This window comes from Brachyhypopomus gauderio, chromosome 14, assembly GCF_052324685.1.
Source record: "Brachyhypopomus gauderio isolate BG-103 chromosome 14, BGAUD_0.2, whole genome shotgun sequence".
Lineage (NCBI taxonomy): Eukaryota > Metazoa > Chordata > Actinopteri > Gymnotiformes > Hypopomidae > Brachyhypopomus > Brachyhypopomus gauderio.
Window position 1 is genome coordinate 9,222,248 of NC_135224.1, and position 20,737 is coordinate 9,242,984.

The 20,737-nt window shown below is 49.9% G+C and overlaps 1 protein-coding gene across 2 annotated transcripts; it reads left to right on the top strand.

The window, feature by feature from the left end:
* The first annotated feature begins 346 nt into the window (after positions 1-346).
* On the top strand, positions 347-18,905 carry cyp26b1 (cytochrome P450, family 26, subfamily b, polypeptide 1). 2 transcript variants are annotated; one of them, XM_076971928.1, is made up of 6 exons: positions 347-1,254; positions 10,842-11,066; positions 14,727-15,002; positions 15,153-15,308; positions 15,938-16,219; positions 16,531-18,905. In XM_076971928.1, the coding sequence occupies exons 1-6, from the start codon at positions 1,051-1,053 to the stop codon at positions 16,921-16,923; spliced, it is 1,536 nt and encodes a 511-aa protein (XP_076828043.1). In that variant the 5' UTR covers positions 347-1,050; the 3' UTR covers positions 16,924-18,905. The 2 variants fall into 2 exon arrangements, with proteins under 2 accessions (XP_076828043.1, XP_076828044.1); XM_076971929.1 differs by lacking the exon at positions 347-1,254 and adding an exon at positions 1,429-1,962.
* Positions 18,906-20,737: the final 1,832 nt, after the last annotated feature.

The following is a 20,737-nucleotide window of genomic DNA, read 5'->3' on the forward strand; positions in this document are numbered from 1 at the left end:
CCCGGCGCAGTGAAAACAGAATCATTTACGCACGAACTTATTACTGTATCGCAGGTGGTATGGGACATGGAAATGAAGAATTAAAAAATACTTCGTATTCAATATAAAAAACGTCTGTCTGTCTGTGTCCTCTCTCTCTCTCTCTCTCTCTCTGTCTCTCTCTCTCTCTCTCTCTCTCTCTCTCTCTCTCTCTCTCTCTCTCGGGCAGGCGTCCAGGTCCCGCACGCTTCAGCGCCCGGTCCGTTCACTTTTCACCCCGCCTCAGTATGGTGGGGTGGGGTAAGGGGGGAGCCGCTTGCACCCTGGCCGAATGCCGCCTCGCTGCCTCCGCTATATAAACACACATTGGAAGCTCGCTTAGCGACTCGAACTCACATTGAGAAACTCTATGTGAAAAGAGAGAGAGAGAGTGAGCAAGAGAGAGCGCATCAGAATAGAGGTAGAGAAACGCACTACAGCCATTTGAAGATTTTTACCGCTCTAGACATTAGCATCCGTGCACAAACTTCAGAGGACTATTCCTTTTAATTTTATTTAACGTCTTTCTCGAGACCAGTACTTGATTTATCGCATTAAATGAGATTATAGGTATAAAGAAGCTTATTTTGTGGAGACACGTTTGAGGATTTTTTTATTTAAAATTTTTAAAAAGCAGACACTATTAGGGCAGAGTTTGAAACCTTGAACAGGTTTCCCACGTGGTTGCACTAGTCTGACAAGTTCACGTCTGTTTGTCATATTTCCAGAGGGCTAGCTTATATCGATTTTATTTTAAAATGGTTTATCAAAGGTTAAACTCTACTTATTTCATTTCGCATTCAATTAATTAAAGACAGTTTCATTTCTAAATTATTAAGCACTTCATTACTAAAATTCAAAGTGAAAGAGGGCAGGTTTGTTTCTGCGATTTTTGAAAGGTGCCGCTCTAGATCACCAAATTATTTACAATACAGTAAAATACCTGCACGTGCGAAAACGTGAGCGCGAGAGAAGCGCACGTTCCATTTCAAAGAGTTCAAATCCGCGTGAGATCCGAGGACGACAGTCGCGATGCTGTTCGAGAGTTTTGACCTGGTCTCGGCTCTAGCCACCCTCGCTGCCTGTTTGATGTCCATGGCGCTTCTTCTGGCCGTGTCCCAGCAGCTGTGGCAGCTACGGTGGACCGCTACCCGAGACAAGAGCTGCAAACTGCCCATGCCCAAGGGCTCTATGGGCTTCCCCATCATCGGCGAAACATGCCACTGGCTGTTCCAGGTAAGCGCGTCATCACGCACCTCTTTCAGCTGTGCCTTTTCCCCAAATGTCCGAGCTCGCTGGAGCAGTAACGCGCCTGGCTGTCGCTGCACGCTTGTGTGGCCCCTTGTGCGCGCCAGGCGCCGGGGCTCCGCGCGTCCCCGCCGCGGTCTTACTCTTGTTTGTAAACTTATGTAGGGATGTGATTATGAGAATGCCCGTCATATTCGCCATGAATCGTACGTCTATGCCAGGCGTAATATTAGCAACACGGCAGCTGTGAATTGAACGTGTGTGTTAATAGCGCACAGAGGCGCACGTGCCTCCCAGCGATGTGCAAGGAGGATCTCTCTAGAATTAGTTCCAAACGAGGCTCCTTTATCAAACGGTAACTGGTTGGTCCACGTGGAATAATGCAACGGGCATACGATGTATGATGATAGCAAATAATTGCACGGTGCGCAGGAGAGCTCCATAGCGACTGACACGAAGCACTGATATATCCAAGAGGCTCGAGCGCAGAAAAAGGGGCTCGCGGCTCACGGGAAGAAGTGTGGAGGGCTGGTTTAGCTCCCGTGTGCTCACGCGCCCTGAACGCATCTATTCCATCCCGGTAAGACCGGAGACGCGTTAGAGAGGCGCGAGGCGGTGTAGGGGACTCCGTGACGCTCCGCGCTACTGAGGTCCGCCCGGGCGTTGAACGATAGTGCCCTCGTCACGTCTGTCTTGGTGAGTTTGGGTCTTCTCCGTTAATGTTTGGCTGATACTACCAGAAAACCAGCAGGCTTGAGAGAAGACGATACATCCGTTTGCCACCGAAAAGGAAAATCAAGTTACCGAACTTTGCAAAAGGGGCAAAACACTGAGCACGCGCTAATCGCTGACTGTGTTAAATAATGACTTAGCATAATGAAATATTTCTGGGAACAACGAGCACAATTCTATTTATTCAACGAGCGGGTAATTCTATTTATTCAGTTCTTGCTATGTTTGGAGAATTACAGCATGTAGTATCTGGAGAGCATGTCTCTTAAAACTCGCCCACTTTGCAGAGCTACGGTTGCGAGGAATGTCTTAAACTAGCGCGGTGCACACTTCAAATTCTCCGCTCAGTAATACTGTAGATTCTCCAAACTCGAGAGATTCATTCCGTATATTTGGCCGCCTCTATGAAAAAGTAAAACTCCTGAGCCACTGTCCGAGTGATGGATCTAAAATCAACGAACGTGCGCCTGTGCCAAATTTCTGTCACTTTTGGAAAGGTCCATTTTGTGCCAGGACCACAGAGCGAGTGAGTGCTACCGTGCAAATTTGAAGTTAGAATAGTGAATATGTTTCTGTTGTGGATTTTTGAAGTGTGGTCTGGTTCCTGACAGCTCGCCCTTGGTCGCACGTTTCCAGCAGCCAGGGCTTCTACGACCTCGGCCCGTTTCTGCGGTCAGCAGCGCCAGCGCAACTCTTGGTCGCTCCAAAAGTGGGTCAGGACAGATTCATACGCGATCTCTCAGACTTTATGTCATATTCACATGTCCAAGTGTTGGATGTCTACACAATCAATATGCTGTTATACATTTTCACTGATACTTTATAAACTTTAATTTCCATGCCGTTGTCTCCTGCGCTTATCTTGTGCGTAACCATGTAGACTGCACATGCACGTACAGATGACTTCATTTTTTTGTTCACGATTTACTTCGGCGAAAATCCCTCCTGTCATTTCACGATTCCCCTCGTGCAAAGTTTTTCCAGATGTGTTTTTCTTTTGGATCTTTTTTTTCTGATTTTCCATTATTAACTCAGACACAAGCGATGTCAGCATACTGACCGGTAACCTGTCCGTGAACCATTCGACCAGGGCGACAAGCTCTCGCGGTTAAACTGTATGTTCCGAACATTAGAGTTTTGAATGTTTACTAGTCAAAAGACAAACATAACGGTTGTAAAGAGGCATGCGCAAACACACACACATACACACACACACACACACACACACACACACACACACACACACACACACACACACACACACACACACACACACACACGACCCGGTTTTCTCTATCGTAAATACATATTCAACTAAAAAAATACATATAGGCTACATAGGCACGCGCGCACACGAATGTATGTATGTATGTGTTAGGGAAGAACTGTTGGCTCGAGGCCAGTTTTCTTTGGCTGGAGGGTTGTGGGTTATTGGCACCGCATGTTTTACGCTACTACAGGAGGGACACTATAACAGTAAATATTATCATAAACACATCTAATGTATATCACAATTTGAACTTAATTGACGTAGATGCATGATCTAAAACTATTTTCACGCACGTGCAGTGTACTCTCTATGAACTCCCGCACTTACAGCGCGCTCCTCGCAAACCGTCTTCCAGAAAAATGTCACTTGCGCGTCAATCAGCCTTTATTTAGACCGTTTATCTAAATGCCGCTGAAATGTTTGCCCTGATATTCACCACAGCTTTGAACGCAGCGCATAAACGTCATGGTGATAACTGTGTCGAATGGGAGAGGCTGTGTCGGTTACTACTGATTAAATGGCTGGGTGGGTGTCTGTCCCCGGGCTGAATGGCCCTGGGTGGAATCGGCTGTGCTCTGGGTGAGGGGCCTGTTGTTACGCCTGTCTCCATGACACAGGTCACTCAGTGGGCATGAGGAAGGAGCCCTCCAGCTCAGTGCCACTAGCTCCCTGCTCTCTCTGCACTCTGACCCACATCACTCCTGGCCGGGTGGGGGGCACAAAGCACTCCTCTAGGGGGGTCACACTGCTCTCATCCCCTTTGCTCGCATAAAGGGCACAAGGCCTGGGGCCTGATCAGCATTCCTGAGACTTTCTCTCTCTTTCTCTCCATCTATCTATCTCTCCGCTTCACTTGCTCAATCACTTTCACTTACCCACTGTGTCATTCATTCATTCACTCATCCACCCGTTCACTCTACCATTCGCTTACACATGCTCACTCTCACTCAACCCCCCCCACCCCGCCCCCCCCCTCATCCGGATTACTGGGCACGAAACAGGAGTGACTGGCAGGGCCGCAGCATGGCCCCTCTTTCACCCCTGGAACGCACCGCCAACCCCTCAAACAGCCTCGTCTTTGGGGTCTGCGGAGAGAAAGGAACTGGTGGAAGAGGCTTGGCAGCTCCAGCGGGGGGTGGGGAGGGGGGGGGGCGGAGAGCCAGAATAAAAGAGGGTCCCGGGGGTGAACGCTCACACTCCACTGAACAACCCTAATCTCTCTCCACATACTGTTTCCAGGTCAAAGGGGAGCCCATTCTCCCGGCGTGGCCTTGTCGGGCCCTTTTCAGGGACTCGTGGGTTCTGGCGCCCGATCGGGCCCGAGTGAAATGGCCCTTTCTGTGTGGGGATCCCTACCTGTTACGCTCCGGCCTGCCCCCCCCCGTATCGCATTTCTATTCCAGTGAGACCCGGCGCCTCCCCTATGGCCCTTGGCCCACCCCAGCGCCCGCTTTGGCTGCTGGGGGCACTGGCCCTTTGGAGGTGATGGATGGTAGAATAATGCCACCTCCACTTCTCCCTCCTTTATCCCCTTCCTCTAATCTCCCTCTCCATCTCTCCGTCTTCCTTTCGCTCCCTCTTCTCCATGCCAGAGGAGGCTGTCCAACGTACACACCCCGAGAGATTCCAGCGGGCTATTTCTGTAAAATGGACGTATTGTCTGTATTTATAGAGAAGGAGCAGGTTCGAACAGGGCACCCTCCTCCCGCATCGCCGTTACCTGTTACCCTGCTGCACCCAATGGGCAAATACCGCTTCTGTCCTTCCCCCGGGCTCCTCCCACTTCCCTCCGTCCCCCGGGCCCCTCCCACTTCCCTTCGTCCCCCGGGCCCCTCCCACTTCCCTCCGTCCCCCGGGCCCCTCCCACTTCCCTCCGTCCCCCGGGCCCCTCCCGCCACACGTCCAGCCACGTAAAAAACCCTGGCAGGGGCCGCGGTGGACGAGGGCTCGAGGACGTGCGGGGAAGAGGGAGTGAGGAAACACGCCAAAAGCCGCGAGGGAAACCAGGGAGGCGTAGACGGACGGAGCCTCCGTGAGCGCCAGTCGAAAACGGGGATTACGTTTTTCAAATCCCCCCTGCTTTGTCCGTCATTCTCCTTCTCCTATGTGACCCTTTCTGTCTGCTCCTCGGTTCCTGGCAGGCCTCTAGTAAAGAAACACATCTGAGGTGCTTCAAATAGCAGGGAAAAAAAAGACCCTGTCCTTTCTCCTCTCCTGCCCCCACCCCATACATTCGCTAAGCACCCCAGCGTTTGGGTCACCCCTTGCTGATCTGAATAAATATAATTAAAAGAGTTTTTGTGGTGGTAATAAAGGGGTCATTTGTATAACATTTCCACTGCCACACAAAGGCTACATTTATGGCGCAGGAGTCTCGACCGGTGTCCAATTTACACAGAAATTTGTATTTTTAGTTTGTATTTTAGGCTGCACAGTGTGAAGGAGGCCAGTGGAAAAAAGTAGAGCCCCTTTATTGCGCCTCTTGTAAAATATCTGATAAATTTCTTTTCAAACGTAAAAGAAGCTATTGAGCATGGCGTGTTAACCTTTTCATGACCAAGCCAGACAAGACCAGACCAGATGCCGAAGTGAAGTACAGACATGTTCTGTTTTGAGTACGTGCACGCTCACACACACACACACACACACACACACACACACACACACACACACACACACACACACACACACACACACACACACACACACACACACACACCTGGTCCCTTCTGTTTCTTTAGTGCTCCAGAACTGCTTTATCCATCTGTCCGTTGGCCTCTGCACCTACCTGTCTCATTCATGCCTCTCTCCTCTTCTCCATCCATTCATCAGGCTGCTAGTCCCTCCCATCACTACCAGCCCTTCAGCCCATAAAGCAAGACAAGGTTCAAGGGGCTTTGCCACATAAATACGCTCCGCAGACTAAATACCTCGCAGGCTCGGACGAGGAAACAAAAGAACAAAAGCTCAGTTCGGCGTGAACTCCATTTAGCTTTTCTCCACCGTCCCTGACCAGATGTCCACGTCCACTAACCTCTCTTCCCTCTCGGGCCACGGAGAACAAACCTGACGTGCTAATGCGGAACGTTCACTTTTTGGAGATCTAGGGACGGCCCGAACGCACGACGGATGCCGGACAGGAACGGGACGCGGATCTTTTGGCCCAGACGTCCATGGGGACGGCGGCGTGCGCTGTGGGCGTGCACGCACGTGAAAGGGGGCGTGGATTAGAGAGAGGTTAAGCTGCAGATTATGACCTCATCGCTTTTCCATGGGTGTGTGGTGCTTTCGTGCGTCATCTGCCTTTTTGGGGTTTTCCCTTCCCGTTTCCTCCCCCCCCTCCTTTCTCCGCACGCCCGAGCTTTAGTGCCCCCCGTGAGAAGGTGGTGGTGTGGTGCGTGTGATTGGGGGGTGTGGGGGGAGGGGCATTTCTCACCTTCTAGACAAATGTCATTGGCCGTGCCACACCCCAGCCCGTGTCCCTCTGTGTCTCAAACGCCTGAACTGACCTGCTATTTCCAGCAGGGCGACTCACTGGGCCGTGAATCAGAATGCAGCCGTCCCTGCAGTCCGTCTCAGTCCGTCTCAGTCCGTCCCCGTCACTGCTTCCCATGCCTGTCCACCCCATCCACACCTGTCCTTGCTGTCCCCATGCTCAGTCTCTGGCTCCCCTGCTCCAGGGGCCTGGTCCCTGGCCCCTGAACACCCCTGCAGGATGGAAAAGGGGCGGCAGGTCAACTTTAATCGTGTGGGAGGGAAACACCTCTGCTGTGCACGTCTGCCCTCCCTACAGCCCACACTGTGCACGTCTGCCCTCCCTACAGCCCACACTGTGCACGTCTGCCCTCCCTACAGCCCACACTGTGCACGTCTGCCCTCCCTACAGCCCACACTGTGCACGTCTGCCCTCCCTACAGCCCACACTGTGCACGTCTGCCCTCCCTACAGCCCACACTGTGCACGTCTGCCCTCCCTACAGCCCACACTGTGCACGTCTGCCCTCCCTACAGTCCACACTGTGCACGTCTGCCCTTGTTACAGCCCACACTGTGCATGCTTCTGCAAGTTTGTGCTTTTCAGTCTCCATTTTGTTCCTCGGTGTACATTGCTGTTGGGTTGTATGCATGTGTAGGGCCTGCCCTACACATATTATGAGTTTTCTGTGTGTGCACGTGTGTAAGTCTGTGCTTGCCTGTGTGTGTGTGTGAGACGGGGAGAGCTCCCATGCTGTGTGTGTGTGTGTGTGTGTGTGTGTGTGTGTGTGTGTGTGTGTGTGTGAAAGACGGCCTTGTCCCTGGGCTGTCGTGCTCTGAAAGCTACTCCTTTCTCTCACTTTGCACAGTCCGACAGCTCAGCCGAGAGCAGGCACGACACACACACACACACACACACACGCACGCACGCACGCACGCACGCACGCACGCACGCACGCGCACACACGCACGCGCACACGCGCACACACACACATACACACACACTGGGGGGGGGGGGGGGGGTGTGATGATGGGATTTAGGTGTCAGTGCAAGGCTAACCTGAATTCCAGGGGAAAAATAAATGTACATGCAAACACTCAACTCTCGCAATGTGGTGAAAGATGTTACATTTATTTCTCCTGGTAATGTTTTTGGATGGGTTTGGAAGTGTGTGTGTGCGTGTGTGCATACACGTGTGTGTGCATAGGTGGGTGGGTGCGAGTGTGTGTCTGTTACCTCACACTCACTCGATATGTTAACTCCTCAATCACATTAACTCTACACTGGGTGTGAGCTGCCCGTCTCACCCCCGCTGTGCAGACATGTAGACCGGACCCTCCTACCCTCCTACTGACACCTAGTCTGGCACAGGCCCATCCTGCCATGTGTCTGACTGGCACCAGGCCACAGTTCCACACGGGTGAACCACCAGTCATGCTGTTTAGGGAGCAGATTCTGCCATTTTCCCCTCTTTGTGTCTGCCCCCTTTTTACACCCTGGTGCCGTGCCAGTCGCCGACCACAGCTCAGCTTGTTATGTTTTGAGTTCGGGAGTCTTGTCAGGGGCAGAGTTGCAATTCAGTGCTTTTTTTTAACAACAAACCACCTTTTCCCATGAAATGCACATCAATACATAACTAACTTCGGCTCAAAGTTGTGAAGATCGACGAAGGTGTCTGATGCTCATGTCGATCAGAACCTTCCAGAAGATTCCACTTTTATCCAAGGCCCAGCCAGTACTGAACCTCTGCTCACCCAGTCCAACTCAGCCAAAAGTCCAAACCATTTTATGCTTAAAAGCTCTGCTAATCTCCTTCTATATGAAAGGATGTACAAGAGCTCAGAGTCTGGAGAGTTTGGGTGGTTAATCAGGCCGACCAGAGAAAGGACGGAAGGTTAAGGGGAAAAGGGACAACTCTCAACATAAGTACTCCGAGGACGTTTAGTTCAAAGGCGGACGTTTCGTCTATAAAGCTCTCATTCAGTCAACCACTCGTACTTCATCAGAAGAGCTCTTGTCCTGAAGGAGCTGAATCGAAGTAACCACCTGTGTCTACTGTTCTGAAATCGACTTGTCATGTCTGCAGCCCGGTGTGGGGACGCAAGGGAGCATCACATGTGTGCAGGACGGTGCACCGAGAAGACCCGTCACACAGCCCGTTAAAAAACCTTCCTTAACGAGCTCGTTCAAATCAGGAATCGCTAACCTAATTTTTGCGAATATTATTCTGGCACCGACAGAAATCCCTCAAACCCCCCAAAATACAGAAGTCTTGTCACGTCCCTTTAGCATAACTGGGCCCCGAGACCCCTTATACACATGCAAACATGCAGTCTCACACACACTCCAGCGCCAGTGTGCCGAGGTGAAGTGTATTCAGGCCAGCCCTCTCAAACAGCCAAACAAACAGGAAAAAGCCCTCCGTGCAACTAAAATTATCCTCCCGAAAGAAGCGTCTGTGTGCCGAAGCCCGTGTTGCATGCTCTGAGAAACAGGTCACAAATCTTGGCCTGGGGGAATAGGGTGGGGCCACAGAGAGCAAACAGCTCCAACCAAAAGCCTTCGCTGTAGGATCGGTACGCGTGTTTGTGTGTGTGTGTGTGTGTGTGTGTGTGTGTACGAAGCCGTAAGGTTACAGTGGGTCTTTATGTGCGTTGTGGACGTCCCAGGGGTTGCAGCCTATTACTGCATATTACACAGAACAACATGTTTGACCACTAAGAGCTCTTCCATAGACCCAAACTCCGGCCCTCCCGATAAGACTGGGCACGTCTCCGTGGAACGCCGCGACTCACCGGGGTCAGCTCGAGTTTTCCTGGCTGCTTAAGAAGCCTCGTCCGCCATGTGGCATTTGTACAGTGGGGCTCCGTGCTGCTTCCCCTGGACGGGATTATGTAGGTTTGCGTGCGTTTCGGGACTGTGGCGGGGTAAACGGTGCCTTGCAGGAAGTCTCCTTGTACGTCTACATCCTGGGCTCTGTTCTTGCGTCACTACGGTTGTGTAAGAGATCCGTAATAGCACTGCCATTACACCCCTTTCACTATCTCGCACTTGGATCCAGGCAGGGCCTGGGCGGGGCTTGGGCGGGGCTTAGGTGGGGCTTGGGCGGGGCCCTCTTCTCTGGTTCACCTCTGATGAGAGGGCCACAGCTTCAGCTGTCTGGGGGCCTCCCACCTAGGGGGTGTCGCTACCTGGCTGATGGTTAAAGTCACAGCGGGGACTTCATAGATGCAAGTGACCAGTACCCACTGTGGTGAGCTCCTAAAGCATGATTGGTTGGTCACTCCTGTACAGTCTCACAGATCACACATAAATATGCAGCATTTATTCCCACACCCTTCTAGCACATAAATGCACATTACATATGTCCTTTCTCTCTCTCTCTCTCTCTCTCTCTCTCTCTCTCTCTCTCTCTCTCTCTCTCTCTCTCTCACGCACACACACACATTAGATCATTTTCCCCCCAGTGATCCCAGGGGCTATGCTAGAGCCCCTTACTTGTGAATTGCTCAAACTAATCCACTTACAGTGAATCTGACACAACTAGACCCGTGCGCCCTCGCAAAACAAAACAAAGGGGGTGGGGTGATCCATCAGGGCCAACACTCTGGTGATCCGTCAGGGCCAACACTCTGGTGATCCGTCAGGGCCAACACTCTTCCCTCCAAATGGCCGTTAACGCCAACACCTCCGTCCTGCTGCGGTCGCCTGCTGAATACCTCAAAAGCTCTCCTGGCTCGTGCAGCACAGGGCAGGCTAAGGCCGGGGGACCGTCGAGATCCTCAGCGTGAGCAACCATTCTTCTGTTCCTGTGACGAACTGGTGAAACACGCTGGTGAAACGCGCTAAATGAATACGATGTCCTGATGTGTGTTTGCAGAGCAAAGGTCTAGAACTGAGGTCGTGGTCACATTCACCCAGCAGCGCCATTAACCAGCGTGTCATCTGTGCTCTCTCTCTCCCTCTCTCTCTCCCTCTCTCTCTCTCTCTCTCTCTCTCTCCCTCTCTCTCTCCCTCTCCCTCCCTCTCTCTCTCTCTCTCTCTCTCTCTCTCTCTCTCTCTCTCTCTCTCTCTCTCTCTCTCTCCATGCGTCCTGCAGGGGGCGGGCTTCCACGCCTCGCGGAGGCAGAAGTATGGTAACGTGTTCAAGACGCACCTGCTGGGCCGCCCACTCATCAGGGTGACGGGGGCGGAGAACGTGCGTAAGGTCCTGATGGGCGAACACACGCTGGTCAGCGTGGAGTGGCCGCAGAGCACAAGCACCCTGCTGGGACCCAACAGCCTGGCCAACTCCATCGGGGACATCCACCGCAAGAGGAGGAAGGTGTGTGTCAGACACACGCACGCTCGCACCAACACACACCATAGGAGGATCGTGTACTCACCTGAAACACGAGCCATGCAGTTTTGGGTTAATTAGAAGAGAGGATAGTTGCACTACTACCTTTTCCACAGTGTTCTCTCTCTATCTCTCTCTCTCACACACAGAAGCATTCAAAATATCTCAAGAATTATTAAATTAATTAAATAATTTTTCATTAATAAAAAAACAAAACTATGACAACAAACACCAACTGGAAATGTACAAATCCATACGAAATCTTCCACGACTCCAGCATACTTGAGAAAACACATAAACAGCACCCGTCTTGCAATCACGCTAAAGCCAGATTCAGTGCTCTTCATTATTCTGAAACTGGGAGAGAGATAGAGAAAGAGAGAGACAGCGAGAAAGAAAGAAAGGAGAGAGGACAGAAACTGAAAGAACAGAAGGCAGGTCAGATCCGAGCAGACAAGCAAATACTGTGGCCTCTGTCTCCGTCTCTGTCCTGATCTGGGAGCAGATATCCCTCACCCGGGTTTGTCCTCACAGCGTCTGTACGCCTTCGATCAGTGACCTCGCCGAATTTCACAAATCCTTTGTCCTCCGGTCTGACCTATTGTCCTTGGCCAGAATGACTCTTTTTGTGTTCCTGGTCCCATGCAGGCTTGCCTGGGCTCAGGTTTCCCTTACACACCTGTCCCATTGAAGGGTCAGGGAGGGGTAATCAGACTGCGTAATCCTCCAGGCCTGGGCCTTCGGGCGAGCCCCACTAACGACTGCTAATTAGTCAGCCCGCTTCAGAGGCACAAAGGAGACCTTCAACCCGGGGGGGGGGGGGGATTGGATGGGTGAACCCTCGCTGGTCACCCCAGACATGCTGCACACGCTGTGTCCCACGGCCATGTTTATATACAGCCTTTCTTCCCCTTGTGACAATGCTGATGCCTCCTTGAGTTAGCCATGTCCAGTGGCTTTTAGCAGTGCGAGTACACATGCCACTACTTCCAGGGCTTGGTTATAGAGTTAACAGCCAGTATGGAGTGAAAGCTGGGATGTTACTGTATTACACAGATACTTGCATTCAGTTTTTGACCTCCGATGGAAACCTTCCCACCGGCATGTCTGGAGTCTATTCTAGGATTTGTGGCGATAAGCTTGAGCTCTTCAACTCTGGAGACTAATCCATCACTAAGGCAACATGTGTCGGGCCTGGGGCGTCTAACACTAAAACAACACTCACAACAATAACACAAACAGCGGCTGGGGCGAGACCCCAATTCCTCTTGCGTTCCTCAGCCCTTCGGGACAGCAGAGCCCCAGGTGTCCCTGGAAGAAACCCAGTGCAACCATATGCTGTCTCAGTTGTTCACTGCTGAAGTGTGTAGTGGAGACATGGTGGGAGACAGTGCTAGCTTGTCTCCTCTGAGCTCCATCTAAAGCCCCTCGTGAGCTCAGGAGTGGACAGCAATAGCTCGGAGTCATAACCCGGTTTCATACAATTCCCTCTCTGAAATGTTCTTCAGCTGGTCTGAAGATGTTCTCCTCACCTTCTTCTGTTTACGCCTCCGCCTTTCTCCCTCTGCGGCAGTGCCTGTACCTTGACCTCCTCCAGCTGTTTCCATTGTTCCTCTGGCAAACTGTATGGTCCGTTTGCCATAACGTTCTCCCCTATGCTAAGGAGAAGCAGGTAGACAGAGGGAGAGCTGGAGATGACTGTAAGTTAGGTCTCCAAGTTCAGCTGCTGGTAAAGTAATAGCAGTGCCTCCAAGGACCTTGGCAATGGTCATCTTCCAGCTGGTCACTGTCCTATTCTCTATGAACGTGAAGTGCATCTGGGCCACCTCAGAGAGGCTGTTTCCTAAATGTGGGTCTTCGCTGTGAACTATGAGCTCTTTCAAACTGAGTGCATCAGCGCGCAAAGTCTATAAAAAGTTGCAGCTCCCGGAGCGTCCAGTAGAGGGCGCAGTGCTTTAATTCTGTGGCTCACCTGCTTCTCTGCACTTTTCTCCTTGTGAATAAGGGATTGTGTTTTAGTTCCTGGGGGGGGGGGGGTATGGAGTGTAGTGCAAGTGAGAGAGAAGCAAAGAGGGGGTGAGAAAAGAAAAAGAAGAAAGAAGAAAGAAGCCTTTACATTCTGCTCAGACCAGCAGCTTCGAGCTGTTTCATATAATTTAAGGCATATGGAAATGATTAAGGGGGAGTTTTAGAAGACCCGTGTGTGGGTGCGCGTCGGCGTATGTGCGAGAGAGAACACTACACGTCTCTCTTTTTGTGAGAAAGACAGAAGAGCAACTCGAACATTTCCCCCAGCGGGACGTGGACTTTCCTGGACGACGTGGAGCAGCATTGGCCGAACCTGCCAAACGACCGTACGGTAGACAGCTAGAGCAGCACTGTCCACACCAGCAGAGCGGAGACACACGGCTGCTGGCCTGTACGTGAGCACGCGCAGAGTGCACTGTGGTGCAGCCGTGAAACACGTACGTGTGCCCCTCACTGGACACACCACAGCCAAATAGGAGCTTTAATTTACACATACACCATATTAGGAAGGTATAATGAATCATATTTATCAGCTTTTGCAAGAAAGAGTGAGGGACACTTTGACTGACGAATAAGGTGAAGGATGATTAAAAAGGGGCGGGGACAGAGGGAAGGTTAGCAGAGCAAGTGTTAGAGGTTCCGAGTGATTAATTTCTTAACACGGATTGTGATCTCTCCAGTGTTAAGGTGTAAGAGAGAGAGAGAGAGAGAGAGAGAGAGAGAGAGAGAGAGAGAGAGAGAGAGGGAGAGAGGGGAAGAAAACGAGAGACTAAATAAAGTGAGAATCAGACAGGAGACTGATCCACGCGAGGTGCACTGATTATGCCAGGGGAGCAGAGAGGACAGTGAGAGACATTCAGTGATGTGGACAGACAGCGAGAGAAACCCAGAGAGAGGGGGAGGACCCGGGTGTGTTGGCCCCGCCCACGTCATCTTTACAACACTGGAAAAGGAGTGAAAGGCGGGCCGGGCCAAGGTATTTGGGCCGAGATGGCGTATAAAAAGTGCTATTGTTAGTCTGCGGAGCTTGAGTGTTTAAGGGGGAACATGGATGTTATTTCACCAAACAAACCCGCACGTCTGAGGCACATTAGAAATGCGCCGTTGTGGCCAGGAAAATCTTACTTTCCCTGCTCAGTCTCTGCTGATGGAGAAGGAAACTCTCTCTGTCCAGGTCTACTATAATGGAACGGGAGGGGGGGGGGAGTGAAAAGGTCAGAAATAGTGGGGACTTGTTCATTAATGACAATGTTCCATGTTCCACGCAAAAAAGAATGCAAACCTGTATTATGGCTGCTGACTTGTGGCTCCAGGATAATATTTAGGTGACATTTCTACCGATATTTCTGTTAAGCGCAGGGCAGCTCAGTCGTGGTTTTAGGGGTCAAGGGAATTGTGGAATTGTGGGATTTGTAGTTTTGAAAAGGCAATCCGCATACCTATGTTTATACGTGTAGCATAATATTAATATACTTGTTGTTTCAAGCTTTTGAAGTGTGTGCTTGAGGCAGATTTGTTCTGACGCCTGACTATTACAGCTGTACGGTGACATTCTCACTGGAGTATCGTTCCTTGCGTGCAGTCTTGTAACCCGAACACCGTTTCCTCCCGGACCAGATCTTCTCTAAGGTCTTCAGCCATGAAGCTCTGGAGAGCTACCTGCCCAAGATCCAGCAGGTGATCCAGGAGACTCTGCGCGTGTGGAGCTCCAACCCGGAGCCCATCAACGTGTACCGCGAGTCCCAGCGCATGGCCTTCCACATGGCCATCCGCGTGCTCCTGGGCTTCCGCGTCTCCGACGAGGAGATGCGTCTCCTCTTCAGCACCTTCCAGGAGTTTGTGGACAACGTCTTCTCACTGCCCATTGACCTTCCCTTCAGTGGATATAGAAAGGTGAGAAAGTGTCACAATCATTCCACCTTACCTGGTAAAAAAAACAATAATCTCCCCCATAATCCTCGATGAGACGTAGATGTTAAAAGTCTCGGTTTAGGCCACGGTGGGCTCGATATAACAGTGCTGTGAATCTCGATGTGTCTGCAGGGCATTCGTGCGAGGGACGCCCTTCAGAAGGCCATTGAGAAAGCCATCAGGGAGAAGCCACTGTCTACCCAGGGGAAGGACTACAGCGATGCCTTGGACGTCCTCCTGGAGAGCGCTGCGGAGAACGGCGCCGAGCTCGGCATGCAGGAGCTTAAGGTTCGTGATACGCCTCATGCGCATCACCACACGTGATTATTCATAAATTACATCCACCAGCTGCTTTCCACCAAGATCTTCTGCTTTCTCTCATGTCCTTGGCTGCGTCAATTATCTTTTCCCAAGAGGCCCTGGGATCCCATGCTCAGATAGGAGGATCTCACAGTCACACATGGGTGGATGGAGGGATCCCGTGCTTAGCCACAAGCAGACAGGTGGATCCCGTGCTTAGCCACAGGTAGATGGGTGGATCCCGTGCTTAGCCACAGGTAGATGGGTGGATCCCCTGCTTAGCCACAGGTAGATGGGTGGATCCCCTGCTTAGCCACAGGTAGATGGGTGTATCCCTTGCTTAGCCACAGGTAGATTGGTGGATCCCTTGCTTAGCCACAGGTAGATGGGTGGATCCCCTGCTTAGCCACAGGTAGATGGGTGGATCCCTTGCTTAGCCACAGGTAGATGGGTGGATCCCTCAGGTTCCCTCAACAAGAATCATACAGAACAGCTAACAGCTTTGGGCAGGCAGCAGTGGTGGAGATCAGGGTCCTGCCTCACTTTCCCATCCCGTCGTGGAATTCCCACCTCTATGAGAGTGGGCGTGGCCTTTAACTCTCCCCTCCCCCCCGCAGGAGTCCACCATCGAGCTGATCTTCGCGGCGTTCGCCACCACGGCCAGCGCCAGCACCTCCCTGGTCATGCAGCTGCTGCGTCACCCGGCCGTGCTGGAGAAGCTGCGTGAGGAGCTGCGTGTGCACGGCCTCCTGCACGACGGCTGCCCGGGTCAGGGGGACCTGCGTCTCGACACCATCTGCGCCCTCAAGTACCTGGACTGCGTCATCAAGGAGGTTCTGCGTCTCTACGCGCCCGTCTCCGGCGGCTACCGCGTCGCCATGCAGACCTTCGAGCTGGATGTAAGTAGCACGGACGTCTCACGGCGAATGGCTCACGCATGTGTGAGCACCATCGATCTTCTAGATATTTTAGTACTTTGTGTACTTTACTACAATGTTTATACCTCTATATATCTTCCCTAAGTACTCTGGCATTTAAATCATAGGAATCAAAGTCAAAGAGTCCGATGTGATAATGAGGTCTCCAATCAACAACATTATTTTGAATGAAAGAATGTAATAGTATACATGATTGACATTCATGCATGTTTCCCTCATGGTCTTGGCTCCTCCCCTTCCTCCCATAATCCTCTGCTTCTCTCCTCACACAGGGCGTGCAGATCCCCAAAGGCTGGAGCGTCATGTACAGCATCCGAGACACTCACGACACCTCCGCCGTCTTCAAGGACGTGGAGGCCTTCGACCCGGACCGCTTCAGTCCGGAGCGCAGCGAGGACCGCGAGGGCCGCTTCCATTACCTGCCCTTCGGGGGCGGTGTGCGCTCCTGCCTGGGCAAGCAGCTGGCCACACTCTTCCTGAAGCTGCTGGCCGTGGAGCTGGCCGGCGGGAGTCGATTCGAGCTGGCCACCCGGACGTTCTCCCGCATGGTCTCTGTCCCTGTGGTCCACCCTACCGACGGCCTCCGCGTCAAGTTCTTCGGCTTGGACTCCAACCAGAACCAGATCATGGCCAAGTCAGATGAGATTCTGGGCGCCACCGTGTGATTGGTTGAGGTTGGGGGGGAAAAAGAAGGAAGTGGATGAGAGAAGGGGGTGGAGTCTTTGACGCTTACCGTCGATATTTTATCCTCTCAAGCGACAAGCCGTGAGTTGAGAAAGACACTCTTCTTTGTAATTTTCAAGACGACACTTTCATCTGCCAAAAATGTACAGTCTATCTTTTTTTTTCTAAGAAAAAAAATAAATACATAAAAAAGAGATGTAAGGCAACACCATAAAGAAGTGCTAGGAAAAGGACTGCACAAGCTGAAATGTTCACAGAAGGACTGGAAGGTTCAAGAGGCATGAGGGACAGTCAGGAGATCCGTGCCCAGCTACGTACATGTCACAGGGTATGGCCAAATGTGTACTCACAGTGGAATGGCCAATTCTGAGTAAGGACAGGAAGTCATTCTTATTATGACCTGAAATCAGAGGTTCAGTACAGGGGTGTTTTTCAGGGTTTGTGTGTGTGTGTGTTGATTTTTCACCTTCATGGATCAGTTTTGTGCATTTGTGTATACATGGGGAGGGGGGACTGAAATTCAGGCATTTAGGAATGTAGAAAACAGTGTAAGCTAGAAAGAATGAAAGGAGGGTGTAATTACTCAGGTGTGAATGTAGAATAGAATGACCTTTCAAACTAATCCAGTACTATGTTGAATCTGTACCTGCACATAAGTGACAATTCAATATCATATTATTCTTTTTATGGTGTGTGTGTGTGTGTGTGTGTGTGTGTGTGTGTGTGTGTGTGTGTGTTTGTGTGTGTGTGGTGAGAGAGAGAGAGAGCGAGAGAGGAAAAATGGAAAAACTGCAGTGATGTCACAGTGGATTGTGTCTGTCAGGTTGGTTTAGATTGTGTGTGTGTGTGTGTGTGTGTGTGTGTGTGTGTGTGTGTGTGTGTGTGTGTGTGTGTGTGTGTGTGTGTGTAAATGAGCATGGGTCTCTCAAAACAAGCTATATTAAAATCATTCATACTGCAAAGTGTATATAGTGAAGATGGACACTGGTTCTAGACTGGGAGATGACCATTACTCCAGAACATGGAGTGGGGGGGTCACCATATTTTCTGTTGGAGCTGAATACACACACGTCTGCCTGGCCTCTGACAGGAATGACGTCTCGACCTGCTGCTCCACTCTGCAACACTATCATGCCAACTGAAAAAGGTAATTGAACAGAGATGATGAGACTTGCTTGCTTCAATCAGTATCTCAAACATTTGTAGAGATTTCAAATGGAGCATTTAATGCCACTTCACAGGAACTATTTATGTGAGTGTCTAGCAGTGGGATGCAAGCAGAAGGGCACTAGGACCCAGAGTGAATAACAAACACTATGGAGGACCTCTATCACTCATTCCACACGAAGGATAAAAAAAAAACTTTTTAGACACAACATGCCACTTGATCTTTCTATTATTAATGAATGGATGAGTTGGACTAAAGTCTTCTGCTTCAAATGTGCCGCTTTCTAACAGAGAGTATATTGCTACATTAGTCTGCAAGTAAAGTTTGCTCATTGTAAGCAAATGATGATTGTGTGAAATATGTTCATTTTAGAAAGCCATGGGTATCACCTATTTGTCTAATATCCTAATATTATTACTATTAATATTATTGTAATAAATATTATTTTAAGTGCTATTTTTGTTATATTTCAGAATAGAGTTCTAGTATAAATAAAGTTTGTTGGTAAATATTGTTATATTTAGATTGATATGAATGGCAGTTATATTGTAAACAGTGTTTAAATGTTAATATGGTTTTATGTTACTGTAATTATTCTGTTACCAATATTATCGTTGCATTTAGTTAATATTAAAAAAACAGAAGCACTTGTGAGGTATGTTTATATTGAGTGCCATGTGACTACATGTTGATTTTTTCATTTTTTTCCCCTCCTTTTCTTTTTTGTTACGATTCTTAAATGTACTTGGCAATTTTATAAACCCCTGTAATAAACTATAATGTGAAAATCCACAATCTGAGTATTTGACTCTTACACTCTATTCATGTCAACATAATGATTGTTTTGATTTTGATGGTTATTTACCATCAACCAATTGACACATCAAGTGTGTAATGGAGCCCGAAGTGTCTAGGGACGCCGGCAGTGCTGAGCACGAGGTTTGGATTATCACTGAAGCCATTACAGTTGTCGACCATACGGTTCTTTGTCATTGTCCCACATTTCCTGGAGACCACAGAACACTCTTTTGATGATCTGTGATGATGCACTGCTTTCAAACCATGCTTACTTTGTTAAGAAGAAAGAGGTTCAATTATTCTGCAAATTTATTGTCATTTTATGACATAATGACAACAAAATGGTGTCATCCATGCCAGAAGGTGGTACGTTCTTTTTTGCAGGCACATATCGTGTCTAGAAAATTAGAATAGGATGAGTTCAAATTTTCTCCATATTGATGTATTCTTCTGACACACATATTTCACCGTCCTTTCAAGTTGGGGTATAGCAGGAACATCCACAGAATACAGTTCAGCAAACAGCTAAACCACATAGAAGCAAGATGTGCTAACCGTCATATTCATGTTAGAGACCCATGCTAATCCACACCCCTGACTACACATTCCCCCGTCTGTCACTAACTTTGTGTTTTTAAACTTTATGCTTTGTAGCATAAAGAATATTGCAGGCCGCCTGGATGGACAGAAACCATCCAAACGTATTCAGGAACTGGTGATGGCATTAATTCTTCTGTGGTTTAGCAATGCCTTTGATTCTTAGGACTTTATTTTTAAAAGGTGATAAAGTCTGGTGAATCAGCACAATATGTCACATATCCCAAATGATGGGCCTGCATCCTTCAGATCTGATGGGTGGATTAAAGAGTGATCTCCTGCACTCCTGCATAAGCTGTACGTATGATTAGACGGAGGACGGTGGAGCCAGTGGGAGCGATTAGGACGCTTAAAGGACAAAAGGACTGGCAGGAACTAATGAAGGAAACCAGGAACATATGGAAGCCGATACTTTGACTCTCAGGTTTCGCTTTCTGACCCTTACTATGACATGCTTGTACAGCTATTACTGGTTATCCGAACAGTGCTCTGGATGATGATGATGATGATGATGATGATGATGATGATGATGATGGTAATGATGATGATCTTGGACAGCAGTCACAAACAGACAGGCAAGGTTCTCTGAAAACGTTTGCTGCATTTGGGCTCAGTTCAGTAAATCCTGGCCTGGAGTGGAGCACATATGAAGAGACCTTGTAGTGTACCACTCACCCATATCTACATCAATCCCATTCTCCACAGTTACTTGTGTGACTCCACTTGCCCTGTACTTCTTATCAGCTCATATGGAGAACAATAGACTTCTTTCAGCCTCCACCCTGCTACTCCCCCCCCCGCCCCCCAACCTCACCCGCCTCCGTGCCAGGAATGCTGATTTCCGACCGCGGTGTCTGGGAGTGTGCCTGGGAGCCGATATTTGGAGAACGAGGAGATGCTTGTAGGACAGTTGGGCTCCTTCATTGTTCTCTGAGGGGAGCGTTTGGTGAGGGAGCCATGGTCCTTGCTCCACCTCGACCCCTCTGGGCCAGCAAGACCCTCATCTCCACAACATTCTTGGGGAGATTTCAAATGTTTTTATTTCTTCTGCAGACAATTTTGCCAATTTTCCTCAATTACACACACAAAGGTTTCATTGAGCTGATATAGAGATCCTTGGGCATGCTAGACTTACGCCCTTCAGGAGCGGCACGGTGATGAGGGGGACTTTTGTTGTTTTGTCAGTCTCTTGGTGTTTGGAGGTGGAAAGATCCTCACAGCAATGGCATTTT